Below are 20486 nucleotides of genomic sequence, written 5' to 3'. Positions count from 1 at the left end.
TAAATGCTCTTAATAATAATATTAAAAGAAAATAACAAGAATAAGTGAATGCAAATATAAGAGTAAATTAATGTTTTGTTAAAAACCTACCAATTATGTTTGTATTATTTCTTTGTAGTTAATTATAATGTTCATGTACCTATGCATGTATGTGTGTATATGTATACGAAAATTAAATAAAAGTATTTAATATAACATAATTCTTGTACATTGATATAAGTGTAATTCATAAAACTTCTCGTATTCTGTATTTACCAATTACAAAACATCTGTATACACTTTTCTTCAATAGTTCAACGTTAGATATGTACTAAATTGAACAAATCGTTTCAGAAGTGTGTGTAAATTGCTGGAAATACATTCAAGCATCCATTGATAAAAATAAAATTTATGTGACAATAGAATTGTAACCTGAATATAAATAAGCTGAAAATCTTTATCTTCAAAATTCCAATGGATAGTGTCCTGTATTTTTGTACTTAGCACAAGCAATTATCTTACTCTTTAATAGATACTTTTATACCACTTCGTAGTTATCAGTAAAGAAAACTGTTTCCACTGAATATTTAACCGGACTTTCATCTTCTACAAGTAAAACTTCGGTTACCTACGAAAAATATAAGATTATTTACTTTTTTATGAACATATGAATGTTGAAATCTTATTCCTTGTTGTATATTTATATATGTAATATGAATATAAGAGAGCGTACTTTTATATTGACATATGATGTCTTGGATGAGAATGAGACAAGAAGGGGGAAGAAATCTGCAGGAGTAGACGACGGTGCTGAGAATTCCATTGAACCTGATTTTGTTGTTGCATCAACCACTGGTAAAGACCATACAAGCATATTTCTTCGTGCTTCATATGTATATTGACCATCACATTCGTTTACTATGGGATTGCATCCCATAGGTAACGGAATGTTTATCTGAACATCATTTAATTCGAGATTAACTTGTTCTAAATCATATTCTATGTTCACGTCACATCCACCTTCTCCATTTTCAGATGGCCAACAATTAACTGTTTAAGTAGCAAAGAAGATTATTTCTTTATTACACAATAATGGATAAAGAATATATCCAAAGCTATATATAATTTGTATTTAGCAAATTATTCCTACTTGAAATAGGTAGTGCTGTTTCATCTTGAGCTTGCAATCGCCATTTTAATACTCCAACATCAGTATTCAATGGAAACGGTTTTGTAGGAATTTTTAAACCTATTTGACCACGTGTCCTGAATAATTCTTTATCTACATTTGGATGTGTTTGTAATTGAATTCCTCTTGAATCTCTGTTTTCTAATTGTACGCGAATTCGACCCCATTTCTCATCCGAAATATGTAATGTTACTAAACCATGCAATTCAAAGTGTTGTAAGCCACCGTCTCGACCAATTCTTACATTAAGACGTTCTTCTTGCCGCAGGTGGACTCTTAACACAAAAAAGCAATTGTTTAAAATTTATTAATAGTACATATACGTATTAATTAATAATAAATTAAACTAATTAATATCTTACGGTTCAGTATTTATTATCTGTGGTGTAAGTGATGTTGATTTTGCTCCTGTTGTAGGTAAAGGTGTAGTTACAACATTCTCTCCTTCTTCTTTTAACTGATCTACAAAAGAATCAACATCGCGAGATTTCCCTCCTAATTTCATTGCTCCTGGTCCAGTATTAACAGGCTTTCTGTATATACATAAAATAAAGATATGTTGTAGAATATAGTTTTTAATAAAATTACATTTACATCACATTATTTCTTACTGTGTTGGTGTATATGAAGGTCTAACTGGTTCTGGTATGAAATTAGTAGTATCTCTCACACTAAGTGATGATGTGAAGTTACCGCTGCTTCCATAAGAATTACCAAATCCAGGACTTTTAAGACCACTTTTTTTAACTGCTTCCATTCTTTGTCTTTGCAATTCCTTTGCTTTTTCACGCATTTTATTTCTAGCCTCTCTTTCCTGAGTCATTCTTACAGCTTGATAAACTTTTTCTTCGTGTGAATCCATTTCTACAAATGTTCTAATCTGTGCTAAATTAACACTTTCTCTATATCCTAATGCAACTATTTCATCAAATGCAAATATCAAATTGAATGCATTTTCAGCTATTTCAACCTCATCCATTGAAATGCAATACTCAGGAATCTGTAAATTTATTATGTAAACTTATTAACCAAATTATTAAACATTAGTTAGGAATCAATTAAATATACAGAATTGAAGTAATAGATACTTGTATTAATGTTAAATTTATAATATACTTACAACTCTTGCAAAAAGCCTCAATGTTTCTAAATCTTCTAATATATTACTAGCTTTTGTTGTAATTAATAGCATATATACTTTTTCCAAAGGTTGATAAACATATCTCACAGATTCTGTTTCTACAAATGTATGTTGTTTACCAGAACTCATTAACTTCGGAAATGCAGCAAGCAAACCTTCTATTCTGGCCTTTGTCATTTCAACAAATTGGCGAGAGATAATAGCTAAAATTCATAAAGATCATTAGTTTGTTCATTAATTACAAGTAATATTTAAAGATGCATTCATATAGAAGAAACATATCGTGTAGCACATACTTTATCCTAAAATCATAAGATATCAATATTTTAAGCATACTTACTATAAATTGTTATTTACTAAGTATTTAAAAATTTATATAAAATAGTTAAACATAAATTATTAAATTTACATTATTTAAAAATATCTGTTTATTCATTTATATAATATATAACAATAATATTAAATAACTAACTCAACACTAAATTTATAAATGTTATAATTAAAGAATTAGAAAAGTAACTGGATATATAAAACAAAATAAACAGCTGAATGTATTAAACAAATAAGATCAAGATTGCCCGACAATTAAGACGGTAATAATGTTTGATATCAACACATCTACAGAACACACATATATGTATAAACAGGTGTGGTCAGAGGAAATAAGTATTACTTACTTTTGCCTGCTTTTGTGCAGACTGCTGCAGCAATAAGTACCTAAAATAATAAAAAATAATGTAATGTTGAAATGCATTTTAATTTTTTATATGTTTAGTTTAGAACCACGAGCAGTGATTGACATCTGTGGCAACTTGTACCGCACGGCCTTGTCATAAATATTTTTTACAATTTACGTACATTGTCAACGATTCTAAATTAATGATAGACGAATGCTTACCATTTTGCTGAATTATTTAGTTATATGCTGTACGATTAACCCAATACAATTTTTACATAGGCCAATCTTCCATATACAATAAATATGAGATTACAAACAGAGGGCGCAGTATTCTGACGCGTGGCATGACGAAAGATATGAAATGAATGTACCATGAATTAGGCGATATTATAGAATTGGTATCGTTTTGAAATTTCCTGGTATGTCACAGTATGTTTATCATATAAGTAAATACATAACATAAATACATATATATTTGATATATATGTATATATCAAATTTAAATACCAACGTAATATACTTCAGTTACATTATATGCTGTCTTTTAAATCACAAATAAATTATATAGATGTTGATTACAATTTCTGCACCAATAATTTATCATATTGTAATATTGAGCTAAAATTTAAGTTTGTATTATCCCAAATCTATTCCAAACAATAGAAATATATGGTATTAAAAATACGGTATATATGCATATATAAAATGTGCACAGAACGTTGATTTTGGCATGTATCAATATTGTAATCGGTAACCGTTTTGTAAATAAGTATCCAGAGAGAACCAGAATTATTCGCTTATCTCTTGTGTTAATGTAGAACGCTGCAGTGACATTGTTTATTACATTAATAAAGTAAAATGAAAAACTACTTTGTTGATATGAATTAAGGTTAATAAATGAAATTTTCCAGCTTGTGTATATGTAGCCAAATATTTTAAGTTAATACTGTATTGTCTTTATTAACATTTGTAAATTATGATACAATCACAAAAATCTCGCGACCTTGAATTGGCATATGAATTACATCAACAAGATAATTGTTTTGGATTAACAGAAAATGCAGTCTTACCAAAAAATGTAAGTGTATTTTGCTATTATATTATCATTTAACGTTAATAATTGATATATACTTTGTACGTGACACTTTATATTATAATGATTTTGTAAAATTTAGAAAGATAAGGAAGATTATAAACCAAGAACATTAATTGATCAAACCTTGGAATTAATTGATCCAACACCTAATATTCATACATTGTTTGTACAATTTAATGAGCGTTTTTTCTGGAATGTTTTGCTTCCTGTGGAAGTTAAATGGAGTCCTAAAATGACAAGGTAATTTATTTCATTCAAGGAATACTAAATAAGATAAAGCGTTTATTATACTATATATTATGTTTATTCTTATACATTACAGTTGTGCTGGTATATGTACTTTTCATTCCCGAAATCGACAATGTATAATTTCACTTAGCGCACCATTATTAAAACTTAGACCAAGGAAAGATCTAGTTGAGACCTTACTAGTAAGATTTTTATATTATAACTATTGATTAATTATTAAGAATTGTCGTATTATAACTATTTGATTAATTATTAAGAAATCTAACCAAACTTATTAGCTTTCCTTATGAATATTATGAATATGTATTACAGCATGAAATGATTCATGGGTACTTGTTCCTCACGAACAATAATCGTGACAGAGATGGACATGGTCCAGAGTTTTGTAAACATATGAACAGAATAAATAAAGCAGCTGGTACAAAAATAACTGTATGTATCTGTAATACAATAAATATAATAATTTATCATATAATTTTAGCAATTTTTTCATTTTTTAAATATATGTTTATGTAGATATATCACAATTTTCATGATGAAGTTAGAATATATCAACAACATTGGTGGAGATGTAATGGTCCTTGTCAAAAGAAAGCTCCATACTTTGGAACAGTACGCAGAGCTATGAATCGTGCTCCAGGTCCAACTGATTTTTGGTGGAAAGAACATCAACAAACTTGTGGTGGCCAATTCATTAAAATTAAAGAACCAGAGAATTTTAAAACAAAATCTTCAAAGAGTAAAGAGAAAACAAAGCCTTCTCCTAAAAATTATAATCAAACAAGTACTATGTTCAATTGGCTTATGAAAACTACTTCACCTGTCACAGAATCAAAAATTGTATCCACTCCAAAAAGTATCAAATCAGTTGTAAATAATCAAAATTCTTTAAATGGATTTAAAAGACTTGGAAATAGTACAAACAATGTTCATGGTTGGGGTACAGGAGGTCCAAACTGTTCAAGTAATTCACAAAAATATGGTAGTCCTAGCAGTATTACTAGAATTTCTAGTACACCTAAATTTTCATCTTCTGGAGTTGTTGGTGGTTCTAATATAGGCCAAAGTAATTTATTGAACAAATTATATAATGTTAATTATAATCAGGCTTTAAATAAAAATACTACACCAAGGAAAACAATAAATTCATTAATTAATGCTGTAGAAATGGAGAAACCAATTGCTAAAAATAGTAAATTATTAAATGAAGTACAAACAAAACTTGTAAAATGTCCAATATGTAATAACTTTGTGCCAAATAATGAGATGGATAAACACATAGATTTTTGTTTAAGTTCAAGAAATGAAAAAGTAAATAAAAGTAAAGAGCAAGTTACAATAAAAAATTCTAATAATGGTAATTTTGCAAATTTAGAAATAAAAGCAAGTAATTCGCCATCTGCTAAAAAAAGAAAAAATGAATCAAGTACATTTTCAAGCAAACAGCCAAAATTAGATCAGTTACAAAATTCTAGGAAAGTAAATTGTCCTATTTGTAGTAATAGTTTTAATCTTATAGATATAAATGAGCATATTGATAAGTGCCTTCTAGAAACAGATGATAATTTAGTTATTAAATTAGATAATACAGATGATAATAATACAAGCATAAACGAAAGTATAATTTCTATTAGTAGTGCGTCTAGTGATGATTCGTTCAGTTTCTCAGTTACCGAAAATTCGAAAAGTGCTAATCAGAATACAAAAGTTAAAAAAGATAATGTAATGAATACTGTTTCACATAATTGTTTAGTATGTAATGAATTCATTCCTTTTGGAGTCTCGTTAAATGATCATTTAGAAGATTGTATTGGGAATGTTTTTAACGACGACATATCTCCATCGATTCATTGTAGTAACAGCGAAATCTTGAATGCAATTCCTGAAATATCAATTGAACAGAATAAATATCCTTGTCCTGTTTGTATGAAATTAATAATAGAATCTCAAATGAATCAGCATTTAGATGTATGTCTCACAAATACGTGAATACAATAAATCTATAACATTTCACTATGATTTGTATTAACTAATAAGTGTATGGAAGCAGAGTGATATCAATGTTATTTTATAATATGTATCTAAATAAATATATTAAAGATAATATGTATCTAAAATTTTGTATACTCTATTGTTTTGTATTATTTAATAAACATTTTTTCTATAAATCTTACTGTTTCATATGTAAAAATAGTAATTAAATTATTTTATTTGATAAATATACAATAAAATCCGAAAAATATATTCCTTTTAATTTAAGTACATTACAGTAAATAGGACGTAATAATTAATAAGTTGATAGATTACGTTTTGATGTTAAATTTTCTTATATATTAGAAAAATAAATTACAATGAAATTAATTATAGATTAATATATAAAGGAAGTATATTTGTAAATAGCAATATTAAACTTTTGTACAATTTTTGCAATACATTTTCTTATCTTATAATCATATATTCATTAGAAACAACAATTTCTAATCATGTTTAAAATGTCTCGTATGTTGATGTACGAACATAAATTACAAAGTAAATATTAAATCACGTTGAATAGTTTTTTATATTAAATCAATTTTTTATAAATAAGATATTAATTTCTCATAAAAATTATAGTTTCTCATATAAATTATTACTGTCAAGAGTGCCTAATGCACATATACCACAAGTAAATTCTAACAGATATGTTGGGAAGAATAGAAGAATTTGTTCTTGTGTCCAATGCATATATAAATAAAGATTAGGAATTATAATATCAATAGTATTGCTGTCCAATCTTACTCTGAAATATAATAAAAACTTATTAAATATAATATAAATACGTGTTTATTATAGTATTTAATATAGTATAAAATGTTATAACTGTTTTTTTACTATAGTCCTTTTAATTACCTTTTTGAACCTAATGAATGAAACATAAAGCTTTGTGGCAATGGAATATATATTGTATTATTGTATAATGTTCCTCCAGTTTGATTAGGTATAATTCGTACTGTATCTATTTCGTCGTATATATTGACATTAATACCATATAAATCATTTCGTGCCGTCAACGCATATTTTGGATTTTCACTATAACACTGGCCAAGCAACAAAACTTCACCTTTATTGCGAAAAGGATAAGTGATGTTGTGAATTGATTTTATATAGTCTGGTGTCACGACACACGTGCCTAAATTTGGAAGTGATTAAGACAGGTAAGGTACTGTAATCAAATAGAATGAATTCTGCAATGAACTATCTCTCTAAACAATTGTGAATCATGAAAAAAGAAGAATAGCTTACCAAAAAAAGTCTTCAATATTGACAGATCCATGTATTTATGAATTCTAGTTCGAGTTAAAAAATAATCTATAAGATTATAATTATACTCAATTGCTACTTTGTCATTATTAAGCGATAATTCACCAATATCTGATCCTTTTGGAAATGTTGCTGTCACAATAAATTTTTTAGAATTAGGATCTGAACTACTGTTCCCACCAATTAGGTCATAAAAAGCTCGAAATTTCCAAGCTAATCTCATTAAATTTTGTGGTATCTGATTATAATTACATAATTAAGATTAATTTAAAATAATATTTTGAATTATAGATTATTAAAATTGCATTTAAATTATTAAAATTACATTTTCATGTTGTGCAATAACTTGATATTTTCTCAAGGTTGATAATTCTCTTGAAGCTTCATAGCAAGCATCAGAGAATGGAGTAAAACGTTTCCTTTTAGATTGTTCTCGACATTCTTCATAAGGCCATTGTGATTCTTTAGCAATTTGTAACTGCTTTTCACTAATTTCGCCAAGTAAATCTAATGTAATTGAAGATCCATCACATTTGCCTTTTGCTGTATCAGAATACCCCCAAACAGCATTTAATGCAATTCTAGCAGGATCACTTGGCTTAGTGCTTAGGAAATCCCATTCCCAAGGTATTGCTTTTTCTGCTTCTAAACAGAACTAAATAGTAAAAAATGTTGTTATCTTGTTTTATATTTCCTTTTAATTATAACGTTGCATATAAATTACCTTTAAAATCTTTTGACCTGGCATAACTTTAGTCGCTTTAATTTTAATCGTATCGGATATCCAGCTGGTAATCTCGTAAAGTGCGGCTACATTCCACTGTTGAAGAATTTGTGATGATTCTATATTGTGATGTGTTAAAGACAACATATGATGATTTGAACCTTTAATATATTCAAATTTTACCTAATAAAACACGTTCAATATAAAATTTATTACTTTGTTCGCAATTAAAATATAAAAAATTTTAATATACTAACTTGAGTACGCTGCGCATCAATTGTACTAATATATGCAGCTAAACCACAGCTACCTTTTGGTGGTACATATGTGTAATAATCTAAGAAATGAAGGGCCGTTAAAGCAAACTCCAAAAATGGCCATATACTAAAAAAATCCAGAATAAACATACAATAAATGATATTTATTACCTAATAATGTTTATAACAAAGAATATACAGATATATTAATATTTAACTCACGGATAATTAGCTCGATGTGAAGAAAATACATCTTGAATTAGTTTCTCTCGTGATATTACATTTTCACAGTCAAAAAGTTTCACATATACTTGACCTCCTAACTCTGATAATTCAAATTGAAATAGATCTATTGTCTGTAAGAGAGAATTAATTAATATTTGAATGAATAATATTTTTATAGAAAATAAAACTTTTAATTAGTATCTACCTTTGGTTTATATGTTGGTGATTTTGTAATTATATATAATTGAGGACAGGTAGGACAAATTTGATGTAATTTTGACTTAATATTTAATCCTTTTATATTAGTGGATGTTCTAACATGAGCTGTAATGCCCATTTTAAGATGTTCTAAAAAGATATAGCATAAATAATAAAATTCTTAATAAATTCTATATCTTAATATTATTAATATCATACCTTCAGGAGTATTATATGAAATAAATGGACGATCTTTAAATCCAAGTGTAATATTGATTGGAAGATATCCATGAATAGAATGTGCCCTTTCTGCACTATGCCATGTATCAATTAAAGGATTATAATTTTCTATTATTTCTGATTTATGAATAGATGTTCTGAAAATATCAATTGTATAATATAAAACATTGCAACAAACAAGTGAAATTATAAATTATTCTATTATACCGTAATATAACATGATTATTACGACCAACTGAAACATGTGTAAAATTCCCTCTCATAGAGAATAACGATGTTGCAATAACTGCAAGTCTAGCATTTGCTCCCAGATCTGTAACTTGCACTGATTCCATTGTTAATGGGATATTAATACGTTGTTGATTAACATGAAACTCCATGTTTTGATATATATGATATATATTATCAGGTAAAGAAGACAAATCTAAAAAAATACATAAAAATATAAATATAAAAATCAATAAATATTTAATTATGTTCGAAATTTTCGGGACAGATAATTTATAAACTTACATTTAAATCCTTTAATAATATTTGTTTCGTTGAGATGAAGGCATAAAACCGTTTTTTCCTGAATACGTGCAATTACTTCTAAATGTACAGGTCCATTTTGCTTTTCATCTAACTTAAATTGTTTTAATATATCCTTCACTTGTGTTGGACCATCTAGATGTGCTGATAATGAATGTAGAAGACCTTCAGCTTTAATATATAACTATATATACATAATGTTTAAAATATTAAAACATGTCACCTTACAGTAATTAATTAAATAATTTTAAATCAAATACTTACAGATACATGATTGATACTAACTCCACTACCATAGGTATTTACAGTTACATATAAAACCTCAGGTATGTTTGTTAAAGGATTAGCAATAACAATACCATGTATCATAGCACCAAATTTTCTATATGTATCTTGATAGTCAAATAAATAGTTACCAGTAATTAAATATGAATTTGTAGTTGGACGAAGTACTCGTGTAAATTGTGCAGCGATCACACCTCTACACATTAGAATCATATATGAAAAAGGTATTTCAGAATTTTATTATTTCACAAAGGAATTGTATGAATTATGGTCTTACATACATATGAATATAACAAGGATGGGTGGTACGTTCCATAGATTTCAAAATAGTATAAAAATAATTATATAAATGTTGACTGGGTTCACTTTGCATATACCAATATAATGATATTAATCTGCTTGGTGTAGGACTAGAAACAATAAGTAGTGTCAATGCCGCTACCCTCATTTCTAAATGCTCAGTTCTATTTATTAAAATTGGCCAATAGACAGGATATATCTGTGATATAAAATAAAATAAAAAAGTAATGTTTAATAATTTTTTACATTATTACCAGAAGTTACTTACAACATCGGGTCTTAAAGGAGCAGTTGAAAGTGATGCCCATGCAGCAAGAACACGAAAATGACGTGACTCTGCATTGCTACCACTTGCAATAGGTTCTAAGAATTCAACTACTCTTCCTAACTGTATATTTGCTAATCCTTCTAGCCAAATCATTTTTTTTTCGTATTCCTTTGTCTCTATGAATTATTATTTTATTATAATACTAGAATAATAATTAAAATAGATATGTGAAATTTATTTAATATATATTTATCACGTACCTGTAAATTTATCAAGATATAAACGTACGTAATCATCTAACATCTCATATGGGCAGTACAATAAACAGGTCTTGTAAATCAATGTGCCATATGTAAGAATAGCAGTATTTTGGACTTCAACAGAAATTTTTTCTGGCAAATTTAGAAATGTTTGTAAATTTACTAATAATTGAACGTCAGGTTTTCGTATATGAAATGGTAACTGAGTGAGAAGTTGAATTGCAGACATATCCGAAACTTTTTTATCTTGGATTAATTCTAATATAAACAATGCAGCTTCTTTAGTGCCAACTTGTGGAAGTGCTTCAAGGAACATATTTCTAACATGAAAAAAATAACAATATATTTTATATGTTATATAAATTACTAAAATTTTAAAGAATTATTAAAAATTTTAAACACCGTATTGTTTCTTCTTTATAACTTGTTCCTGAGATTTTTGTGTATGCATTACGTAAATCAGCAACATCCAGCATTTGAAGATAATAAAGCAATACAGTTATCGTCGTATTATGTAAATTATCAGCTTCTGTATCTAAACCAGGATTTTCAAGTCTCAGACTTAATCGATCTAATAAAGTCCCTATCTATAAAATATGTAATAGCATTATTAGATATCAGTTATAAAAGAAGAATTTTTTAAATCAATAACTTACAGATTTAAAAACAGTATTCTTGTCAAGAGTACCTCTACTTTGAGTGAGATCAACTTCTGGTAGTTCATGTTGTAGAACTTTAAAATATAAATCTTTAATGGGTATCTTATCTACTGTGTCTTTCACCGAAATTAATTTAAAGATCTGTCTGTGTATATCAAGAAATTAATGTGAAAGTTTTGTTTATTATAACAAGTTTCTTAGAATAAAATGATTTTCATTTCTTAAACATACCTTGTAAAATGAAAATGTGCTTCTCCAAAACTTTGAAAAGATTGAACATATATACCTCCAGAAGCATTAACAAACAAAATCTCATTTAAAGATCCATTTATCTTAATTTTGTATAATCTCTCACTGGACTTCAATATTGGATTCTACACATATATGAAATTTATTGTATTATGGTAGAAAATAATAACATATTTGGTAAAATAAATAAAGGTTCATATAACATACTTGATCTCCATTTGGACACAACATGTTAGGAACATTTGACCACGTATAATGAGGATGTCCAATACAAGTACGTGGATCAAAAAATTTTCTTATTATCCATTCATTTTCTTCTTCAGAATTGACAACATATTCAATATTACACTGACCATAATGATTTTTCTATAATATAATATATTAGTTAAAATAAAAATATAAAACTAGTATACTTTTAAAAATTTGTAAAAATCCTTATTAAATATAATGACTTACTTCAGTTGAATGAAATGCTGTTTCCTTTTCTAAGTTAGACAGATCTAATTGTAAAATTCCTGCTATACTCCTTTTTATATTTACAGACCATGGTGATATTGCCTCTGTACTAAAATTTTCAATAAGACCATTTCTGTATATAATTTGAAATGGTTTTAGAAGATCAGTCACATCTTCTGAAACAGCTTGATCTTCTCCTTCTTCTTGAATTTTACCATTCCAAATAGTCATCTTCAATGATTCCAACTGCATGTAAATATTGCATAAAAAAGATTTTAATAAAATTAATTATTTTTACTGTTATATTGTTGCAAATAATATTGTAAAAGCAAAGAGAAATATGAAATCAATTTTTAAAATTTTGCTATTTGTCAGTTATAAAATTTACCTGCATTGTAGCAACATTTTGTTCTGCTTGAATTTTAAGTTTTCCATTAAAACCCCATGAAGATGATGCGCCAGATGGTAACAAAACACCAGAACTTGAAAGTGCATTATACGAATATATATATTCTTTTCCTGGTTGAAATATACCATTTGTAACATGACTGTTACAGAAAAGAAAAAATAAAAATATAATATCCTTTAATTTGTGCATTAGTATTTGTAACACATAATTAATATCTGTAAGTAAATATTTTATATTAATAATGGCTGAACATCTTTGCTCCACGTAATTTGATTTCATTATTCTATATTCAACTATATTAAATTATTTTCAATGTTTAAATAAATTCAACGAATTACATTATTCATAATACGTTATAATTATGAAGATTATATAAATTTAATTATATGTTTACTTAAGTAAAAGTTACTTATTTATAAAATGACAACAATGAATATTTTGTAATATGGCTTATGCACTATTTAATTTGAGTTATATATAACTAAAAATGTTTATTCTGTACCTGTGAATCTCATGGTGTGCAACAGTAGCTTAACAAAAATGAACTGAGTTCATAGAAGTCAAGAGATGACCCTTGTTGTCCCTATCTCTGTGACCCATGAACACTTCTTCACTATCTATGTGAATAAAACTTATCTCCTGTCTAAATTATCTTCAATCGTATAAATCAGCCTACTACATTTTCTCTGTATACTTTTATGCGATGTGTAAATCATACATCATAATTTTCCTTAATCATATAAATAATCACTTCAAACAATAACTTAAAAAAGAATAATGTTTAAATTTCACATTTCCTCAATAGATTTTAATTATAGTATAATCTTACTCATAATAACAAATGTTACAAAAGCACAATACAACTTACTTACTTATATGAATGGGTACATCAGTTTTATAAAATAAATAATTTGTTTTTATATAATAAAAAAATCAAAATTTATTTTTTCTACAAAATAAGTTATATTAAAAGGATTATACATTAGAAACTTTGCTGAAAACAAAAATATTTAGATAACTATGTGACTGTCACTATTGTACAGAAATATATATTAGCTTATGTACTATACAGTACAATAAATAAAATGAGAAATTTATAAGAATATTTTCTTTAGTTATAATAGGAAAACTATAATCACAACACAAAAACTATAAACACAATCTAATATTTACATATTTATTTTGATATATTTCTATTTTCATTATTTACAATTACTATTGGAAAGTATATTATATAATCAGAATCTTATTTAATTTATTTCTATACAAAAAATTACACTTATATATTATACATCTAATTGTACTGCAATTTTTCATATACAAGATCTTTTCAATACGAGTATAAAATTATAGATAGGCATTATTAATGAATATGATAAAATAAAAATACCATAAAATATGATTAAGAAATGCATACATAATTAATACATTACAAAGGTTTGATTATTTTTAAGATGGACTTCGAATATTCCCAGGCTTCACTGTAAAAGTAAATAATTAATTTAAAATACGCGAAAATTTAAGTTTATAGTTATTGATGAAATTGATATATATGCTATATACAAAAATAACCTATTCTCAATATACAAAATCTAAAATATCAGATATAATATCTATGTATTATTTATTTAATTTATAGCAATTATATATTATAAAAAATAAATTATTACGACTCTGATATAAAAAAGTTTATAAAATTCATACTTACTTATGCGCTGGATTTGCTTGATCTAATTGTTCACTGAGTTGTTGGATAAGTGTAGCAAACATTTTGAGATGCTCTATTGTTTCACCCTGCAACCATGCACGGGGGAGTGTACTCATTACCTATTATATAAAAACATAACATTATAAAAAGATATTTTCTGAATAATGTTTACTTAAAAGTTTAAAGTTATATGAAATATGTTGAAATGAACAGTACGAACATACCATATTTGCTTTAAATAATGCATCAGTCGGAATAGATACTCTTAAACCCGCTAAAAGATATCTATTTAATAATGAACCAAGAGCTAAATTTTTTAATTGTGTGTCTCCAAGAAGACCTTGCCAGCTCAATAAATTTCTTAAAAGTTTCACAGCCATTGCAAATTGCCTTTGAAAAAATTGATGTTTAGTATCTAAGACTCTAAAATATAAAATTAAAAATTATCAGCTTTGTTACAAAAATATTATTAATAGGTTTAAATAAAGATGAATATTATATACTAACTGTTTTGGAAAAATTGGTATAAAAACATCATTTTCAACTGCTGATTTAATTTTCTCCAATATGGCATTAAATAATGTTTCTAATGGCTTGCTTGTATCATTTAAATTTGGATATTCCCTAATAAGACGATTTACTGTGCCTACAAGTCGTAACGTTTGTGATGTAGACATTGGGTCCCATATTCTTTCAACTATAGCTATAAATAAAAAATTTGTGTATATTATTGCGAAGTTCTTAACTGGTATTTTAATTATACTAAATAAAATAATCTTACATGTTAATTTAGGTATAACAATTTTTTCTATTGTGAATGGTACTAATCTGACATCTGGATCTCTTTTAAGTGACTCTTCTGTTTCTTTATTATTTAATGCATATAAAAGTAAAGTGTTATACCATTTTGTTCTCTCTATATCTGCACTTTCCTAAAAAAGGAAAAATTTTGCTTTAGAGTTAGTATTTTATTCCGTTATTATTACATTCGTAACTAAAATATATGAAGGTTTGATATAATGCACGTACCATAATAGGATTCCATGTCAATAATAGTAATCTAATAATCGGCGAAATAATTTTAGGTATACATAAAGATACGTAAGCTTCCATATAAGCATCTCTGTCAGTTTCTCTCCAAGACTCCAATTTTGAAAGTATTCCTCTTATTGTGCAATATTCGTCCATGACGTCAGAAAATATTTCTTTACTGTCACTATCAATTTCATCTGAAAATAAATATAGAAAGAAGACATTTTATAAAAGATAAGAATTAGAACATAGTGTTAATCCATACTTGATAGACAATAGTAAACATTATAAATTCTACTTCTTCGTAAACTATATTTGATTAAACTTGTTAAAGTACAACCTTTTGTTTGTTTAAACGCGAGATTTTGCTGCTCAGTAACTTCATCATCACTAGACATCCCATCAATATGTTTTGGTAATGTAGGAGCTAATTCTCTAGCTCTTCTTCGTCGAGCTCTTCTGCCTTCTCTCTCTGTAGCTCGACGGATACGAGCTTCAACTTCTGGCCCTCTTCGTATAGGTTGTCCTCCTGTAATTTAAAAAATAATTCATATCTAAATTATATTGATCAAAATACACTTTTCATTATATTTATATGTTCCATTATATATATTTTATCAGACACAGATAATTATATATAATACTGAAATAACTGACTTGCAGCTGTTGTAATCTCTTCTGCTTGATCCCTTGTATCTTGTCGTCTTCTTTCCATTAGTTCTATTGCACGTTCATTATAAAGGTTTAACCAGCGCTGCTCCAATCCAATGACCAGCGGCAACTAACAAAAAAGTTATATGTTAACATTGACACAGTAAATTAACTCAATGACATTGAGAATTGTGTTTGTTCCAGAAAATATTCATATCAAAGTAGTAATACTTTAATAAATATGTTTTAATATTTATTATAAATAATTTATAAAAGGTGAAACAATATATGTTTTTAACATTTGCTGGAACTTAATCTGTAATTCCACAATCATTGGATATCTTTTGCTTAAAAAAATTGGAAATTAATATCACAATTTACTTACCACATATATTAATATATCTTTTCAATTCTTATAAATACTTAAAGATATTTTTACTACACAGTAAATAATTTCTTTATACAGAGAAGATACAGACCCCCGGCAATGCAAATATACATTACATATATGCTATACTTTTTTCTTGCAAATTCCATTCTTTAGTTTAATATGCATTTTTCTTCTTTTCTGAATCTTATGATATGTATAAAAATATCAAAATAAAACAAAACAATACATATAATAATAATTAAATATCAAAATAATACAAAAAATATGTAATAATAGAGAGAGAAATTCTAATTCATTAATAGATACATAAAATATCCTTTAAATTTTACTTCGTAACACATATTTTTAATATTTTATGATTTATTTAAATTTACATATAAGCTAAAAGAATATTTTACATCTTTTAGTATTTGAATATAGTGCTTTTTAATTAATTATAATTTTAGCCAATGAATACATAACACAAGTGTTAGCAATATAAAATATTTAAAAACAAAAATTCTAATATTCTAAAGGAAAACTATATTGCATATTTTTCATCAAGAAATTTACTTAATAAGAAAAATGCATTATACATATATTTCTAATATGGCCGAGTAATTATGCAGCCAAAAATTGCATGGAAAACCCCAGTGCACATAAAAAAACGTGACAGCGTATAAACCCACCTTCTCATCAAGACACTCTACCAAGTCAGTGACATACCCACGCAACTCTTGGTAATATCTGAAGCGCTGCGCAAGCTGCGGTGCACGAATTTCAGCATCATCCAGTTCTTTCACAGTTTGTCCTAACTCTTGCTCTAAACGATCCTGATCTAATTGATGACGTCGATGCACTTCTTTTAAACTGTCCAATCTACAAATTATATTTTTCATTCTGGTTTTATAGGAATAAAAACTATTTCCATATTTTATAAACTTTAAAAGTTTCAAAACTGTATTAGATCAAAATTTTAATTTAGTTATTGTTACCTTGCACGCATTTTATTCACAACCTCTTGAGGAGTGATTGGTACTATTTTTGTAGGATCTGGGGGTTGAATCACTGGAGGAGGTGGTGGAGCTGGCATCATTACCATTTCCAGAGATATTCCACTTCCCATCATTGAGTTTACGTTCATACCCATTGAATATTGTTGTTGCATCATAGAGTCTTGTTGGGCTGCTGCAATCTAAAAATTTTTATTTATATTATAAATGTAATAGTGTATGCTGCACAATTTCTTCATACAAATGTTACCTGTGCACCAGTCACTCCTTTCCTAATTTGTTGAGCTTCCCACTCTTCTTCTTCGTTTTCGTGTTCACTTTCATCATCAGAAACTAAAAAATACATACAATGCATTCACTTATCTATTTAAGAAAAAATCGTGAATAATAAATAACCAAAACCTAACGTTTTAATGGTACTTGTGAAGCAAGGAAGGCTTCTCTCCTTTTCTCTTTATCACGCGCTTCAGTGTTAACAGTCATATCAATTCGGTCTTGTGAATCATCATCATCACTTCTATCATGATCTTCTTCCCTAATAAGTCTTGATTTACCTTTATCATCGCTGAAAAAATTAACATAGTTATCAAATGTTTTGCAAAATAAATCCAACATTTAATAGCAGTTAATCTAATTGTATAGGGGCTATACTATAGGGGCATGTTAATTATGCTACAAAACATATTACCTTTGTTCTTCTATAGGAATATAATCAGTTCCTAACTCTCTTGCCTTTTGTCTGCATTTCCTAGCTGCATGGATCATCGCAGCATCTGGTATGCAACCACCTTATAGATACAAAATAATATTCGTGAACAATATTGTTAAAATATTTAAAAAAATAAACATAAAAGATACAAAATAATGAAAGTTTTGAACATTATAGATACAAATAAAAACATTACATACTTTCAAGAAGAATTTTCATTGTGTCAGCTTTATCTGTATTTCTTCTAAATTTATGACTACGTGGTTCATCTTCCTCTTCATCAGATGTATAATCATCCTTTCCAGCTGCCAATGCAGCTCGCCCATTTAGAATTAAAGGTCCTGCATTTTTTATTTTTACCTAGTAATAAAAGATTTTAACTTAATAGAAGAAATAATAATTTAATCAATTAATTGATTAATAGTTATTATTGAACAGACATAGCTAATAACATATTATATTGAAAGATTAGAAAGTATTTTTGTATTTTAGAAAAGTAAAAACTCATTAAACATTGTTAAAATGTAATATTAAAATCTTCCTTATAAAAATATTTAACTAATAGTACACATTCATATTTTAATAATTATATGTACATACGTACTTAATACATTTAGAACTTATTTATATTGCATTATATGAATGTATATTTATTATGTTAATAGAATCACATTTCACATAAAATATGTTAAAACATCTTCATTTCATTTCAAAAATAACACAGCTTATAAAAATAAATTCTAACAAAGTTATATTTGCACATATTGATAATCTTTGTTATATTTTCAGTATATACTAAATATGAAGTATTATAAAGAAATAAATTTTGATTTAAGAATAACAAAATGTTTTACGTCTGGGAAATTCTAATAATAATAAACATCATAGAAATAGCTTACTACTAGATCATCTGTCTTTATTTCTAATTCTTTTTCCACTTTAACGGACATGTGTGGTTGCTCAGAGTCCATTTGCATTTTCTCTTCACCTTTCTTTTTTCTCCTTTCGTGATCTAGCTGTTTCATCAATTTTTTGCTCCTAGATGATTTCTTCACTTTAAAGACTTCTCCATCATCCGCTGTAAGATAACAGATTATTAGATTTTTATTATATGTAATATTTGGAACCTTTCCAAAGAATTTTATAATGACTGAACAAAATATAATTAATTGAAATGTTTTATTTATTTCTAAAAATAAAAACACATACACATTTGCATTGGTCAAAATATTACTGATTATTAAAAGGGTTTGTGATTAGAATTTGATTGCATTAATTTTTTCTATTTTATTATGATCTCAACATTAAATATAACGAAATTCGTAATTTTAATATCATATGCGATTTGTTTTAGCTAAAATTACTATAAACAAAAGATCCCGAAACACATTTTCATTTTATGATAAATGCATCTGTACATATGTACGTGCATGTACAATCTTCAAAAAATTACCTTCTTCCAGCTCCTCTCCAAAACTGAGGAGCGTCTGCTTTGGTTTATCCTTCTTCTTTGTTTTCAATTTTACGGGCTGTGTGTCTTCCACCTCCATCCTATTTTCATTATCTTCATCATCGTCGTTGAAAGGTCGACGGCGGATGTTTCTCTTCGGTTTATTAAATAATGACATTGTCCTTAACATCAACCAGTCTGTTTAAACTATTCACACATATATACTATCCTTAGGTTAACTTCTTAAATTACTAATGTTAGAAAAATAATTCAGAATTTCATATTATGTAAGCTAATATAACAAAAAATTTTGTAAAATGTGCATTTACGACTTCATATAATGTATTTTAAATTCATAAATACGCAACATTAATAAAAAAACGGGACACCTTTGTGAAATTGTAATATGGATTATCCGTTGAATAAGAATCGTTGTAGAATCGGCTCGAAGTAAAGCTTCTAACTTCGTACACATGAATTTAATGCATTTCCCTGTTTGAGTTACTGATTGGCTTACCTTTGTTTATTTTCATGTGCATTTAATTTTTAGGTTAAATTTTCATTTCTCTCGTTAATTACTTCTGCAATTTTATGATTTCTAATTCTTTTTATATCAAGCTTATTATTTCATATTAGGCTTTTGTTATCATAACATTATAATGTAACTTGAAGAAAATTACTATAATATTACCAGTGTAGACAATACTTACTATAATTTTAAAATGTACTAGGGACATATAGTGTAAGTTGAGCGATTATTTTGTATGAAATTAACAGAAATTATTTAACATGTTTTTAATATAATATAGGTATGTTTTATTCGTTAAATTATGTTTATATCAGTACTATAAATTTTATA

General features: G+C 26.9%; 4 protein-coding genes across 6 annotated transcripts; 1 reads left to right on the top strand and 3 right to left on the bottom strand.

The window, feature by feature from the left end:
- Window positions 1–216: 216 nt before the first annotated feature.
- Window positions 217–3351, bottom strand: LOC132907632 (coatomer subunit delta). The gene is made up of 8 exons (XM_060960904.1): window positions 3208–3351; window positions 2987–3026; window positions 2289–2512; window positions 1780–2168; window positions 1531–1701; window positions 1130–1443; window positions 713–1029; window positions 217–607 (listed from the first exon to the last, which is right to left on the bottom strand). Exons 1-8 carry the CDS (start codon window positions 3208–3210, stop codon window positions 518–520), a joined length of 1548 nt encoding a protein of 515 aa, XP_060816887.1. The 5' UTR covers window positions 3211–3351; the 3' UTR covers window positions 217–517.
- A 148-nt stretch (window positions 3352–3499) lies between these two features.
- On the top strand, window positions 3500–6352 carry LOC132907629 (DNA-dependent metalloprotease dvc-1). Its single transcript, XM_060960897.1, has 5 exons — window positions 3500–4066; window positions 4164–4324; window positions 4407–4515; window positions 4646–4765; window positions 4850–6352. Exons 1-5 carry the CDS (start codon window positions 3965–3967, stop codon window positions 6320–6322), a joined length of 1965 nt encoding a protein of 654 aa, XP_060816880.1. The 5' UTR covers window positions 3500–3964; the 3' UTR covers window positions 6323–6352.
- Window positions 6353–6690: 338 nt separating this feature from the next.
- Window positions 6691–13500, bottom strand: LOC132907626 (uncharacterized). Of its 2 annotated transcripts, XM_060960889.1 has the most exons (22): window positions 13197–13496; window positions 12674–12909; window positions 12286–12531; window positions 12037–12195; window positions 11812–11954; window positions 11578–11725; window positions 11324–11508; window positions 10922–11241; window positions 10662–10837; window positions 10375–10592; window positions 10073–10289; window positions 9791–9992; window positions 9485–9701; window positions 9257–9414; window positions 9045–9187; window positions 8837–8970; window positions 8615–8741; window positions 8358–8540; window positions 7959–8288; window positions 7616–7871; window positions 7223–7502; window positions 6691–7112 (listed from the first exon to the last, which is right to left on the bottom strand). In XM_060960889.1, the coding sequence occupies exons 1-22, from the start codon at window positions 13207–13209 to the stop codon at window positions 6941–6943; spliced, it is 4263 nt and encodes a 1420-aa protein (XP_060816872.1). In that variant the 5' UTR covers window positions 13210–13496; the 3' UTR covers window positions 6691–6940. The 2 variants fall into 2 exon arrangements, with proteins under 2 accessions (XP_060816872.1, XP_060816873.1); XM_060960890.1 differs by lacking the exon at window positions 6691–7112 and having other exon boundaries at window positions 7385–7535; window positions 13197–13500.
- Window positions 13501–13924: 424 nt separating this feature from the next.
- LOC132907628 (PAX3- and PAX7-binding protein 1) lies at window positions 13925–20270 on the bottom strand. Of its 2 annotated transcripts, XM_060960896.1 has the most exons (17): window positions 20145–20270; window positions 19631–19834; window positions 19077–19255; window positions 18378–18537; window positions 18157–18256; window positions 17876–18033; window positions 17719–17801; window positions 17451–17650; window positions 17145–17334; window positions 16092–16215; window positions 15775–15963; window positions 15432–15631; window positions 15184–15334; window positions 14910–15105; window positions 14627–14825; window positions 14403–14521; window positions 13925–14175 (listed from the first exon to the last, which is right to left on the bottom strand). In XM_060960896.1, the coding sequence occupies exons 2-17, from the start codon at window positions 19815–19817 to the stop codon at window positions 14124–14126; spliced, it is 2487 nt and encodes an 828-aa protein (XP_060816879.1). In that variant the 5' UTR covers window positions 19818–19834; window positions 20145–20270; the 3' UTR covers window positions 13925–14123. The 2 variants fall into 2 exon arrangements, with proteins under 2 accessions (XP_060816879.1, XP_060816878.1); XM_060960895.1 differs by lacking the exon at window positions 20145–20270 and having other exon boundaries at window positions 19631–20010.
- Between the last annotated feature and the right edge of the window lie 216 nt (window positions 20271–20486).

Source organism: Bombus pascuorum, chromosome 6, assembly GCF_905332965.1.
Source record: "Bombus pascuorum chromosome 6, iyBomPasc1.1, whole genome shotgun sequence".
NCBI classification, from domain to species: Eukaryota; Metazoa; Arthropoda; class Insecta; order Hymenoptera; family Apidae; genus Bombus; species Bombus pascuorum.
This window is presented reverse-complemented; position numbering and strand designations above follow the sequence as displayed.

What these genes read in the sequence shown, in the direction of transcription:
- LOC132907629 (XM_060960897.1), top strand. Translation starts at nt 3,965, where the DNA reads ATGATACAATCACAAAAATCTCGCGACCTTGAATTGGCATATGAATTA. An exon ending in ATCTAGTTGAGACCTTACTA is followed by an intron (nt 4,516 to 4,645) that starts GTAAGATTTTTA and finishes TATGTATTACAG; the next exon opens with CATGAAATGATTCATGGGTA. An exon ending in CAGCTGGTACAAAAATAACT is followed by an intron (nt 4,766 to 4,849) that starts GTATGTATCTGT and finishes ATGTTTATGTAG; the next exon opens with ATATATCACAATTTTCATGA.
- LOC132907626 (XM_060960889.1), bottom strand. An exon ending in AGAATACTGTTTTTAAATCT is followed by an intron (nt 11,509 to 11,577) that starts GTAAGTTATTGA and finishes CATATTTTATAG; the next exon opens with ATAGGGACTTTATTAGATCG. An exon ending in TATTATTAAAGGATTTAAAT is followed by an intron (nt 9,702 to 9,790) that starts GTAAGTTTATAA and finishes GTATTTTTTTAG; the next exon opens with ATTTGTCTTCTTTACCTGAT.
- LOC132907628 (XM_060960896.1), bottom strand. Translation starts at nt 19,817, where the DNA reads ATGTTAAGGACAATGTCATTATTTAATAAACCGAAGAGAAACATCCGC. An exon ending in AATGAAAATTCTTCTTGAAA is followed by an intron (nt 18,257 to 18,377) that starts GTATGTAATGTT and finishes TGTATCTATAAG; the next exon opens with GTGGTTGCATACCAGATGCT. An exon ending in CGCGTTTAAACAAACAAAAG is followed by an intron (nt 15,632 to 15,774) that starts GTTGTACTTTAA and finishes ATTTATTTTCAG; the next exon opens with ATGAAATTGATAGTGACAGT.
- LOC132907632 (XM_060960904.1), bottom strand. An exon ending in CCTTCATATACACCAACACA is followed by an intron (nt 1,702 to 1,779) that starts GTAAGAAATAAT and finishes ATGTATATACAG; the next exon opens with AAAGCCTGTTAATACTGGAC. An exon ending in CATCATATGTCAATATAAAA is followed by an intron (nt 608 to 712) that starts GTACGCTCTCTT and finishes TATTTTTCGTAG; the next exon opens with GTAACCGAAGTTTTACTTGT.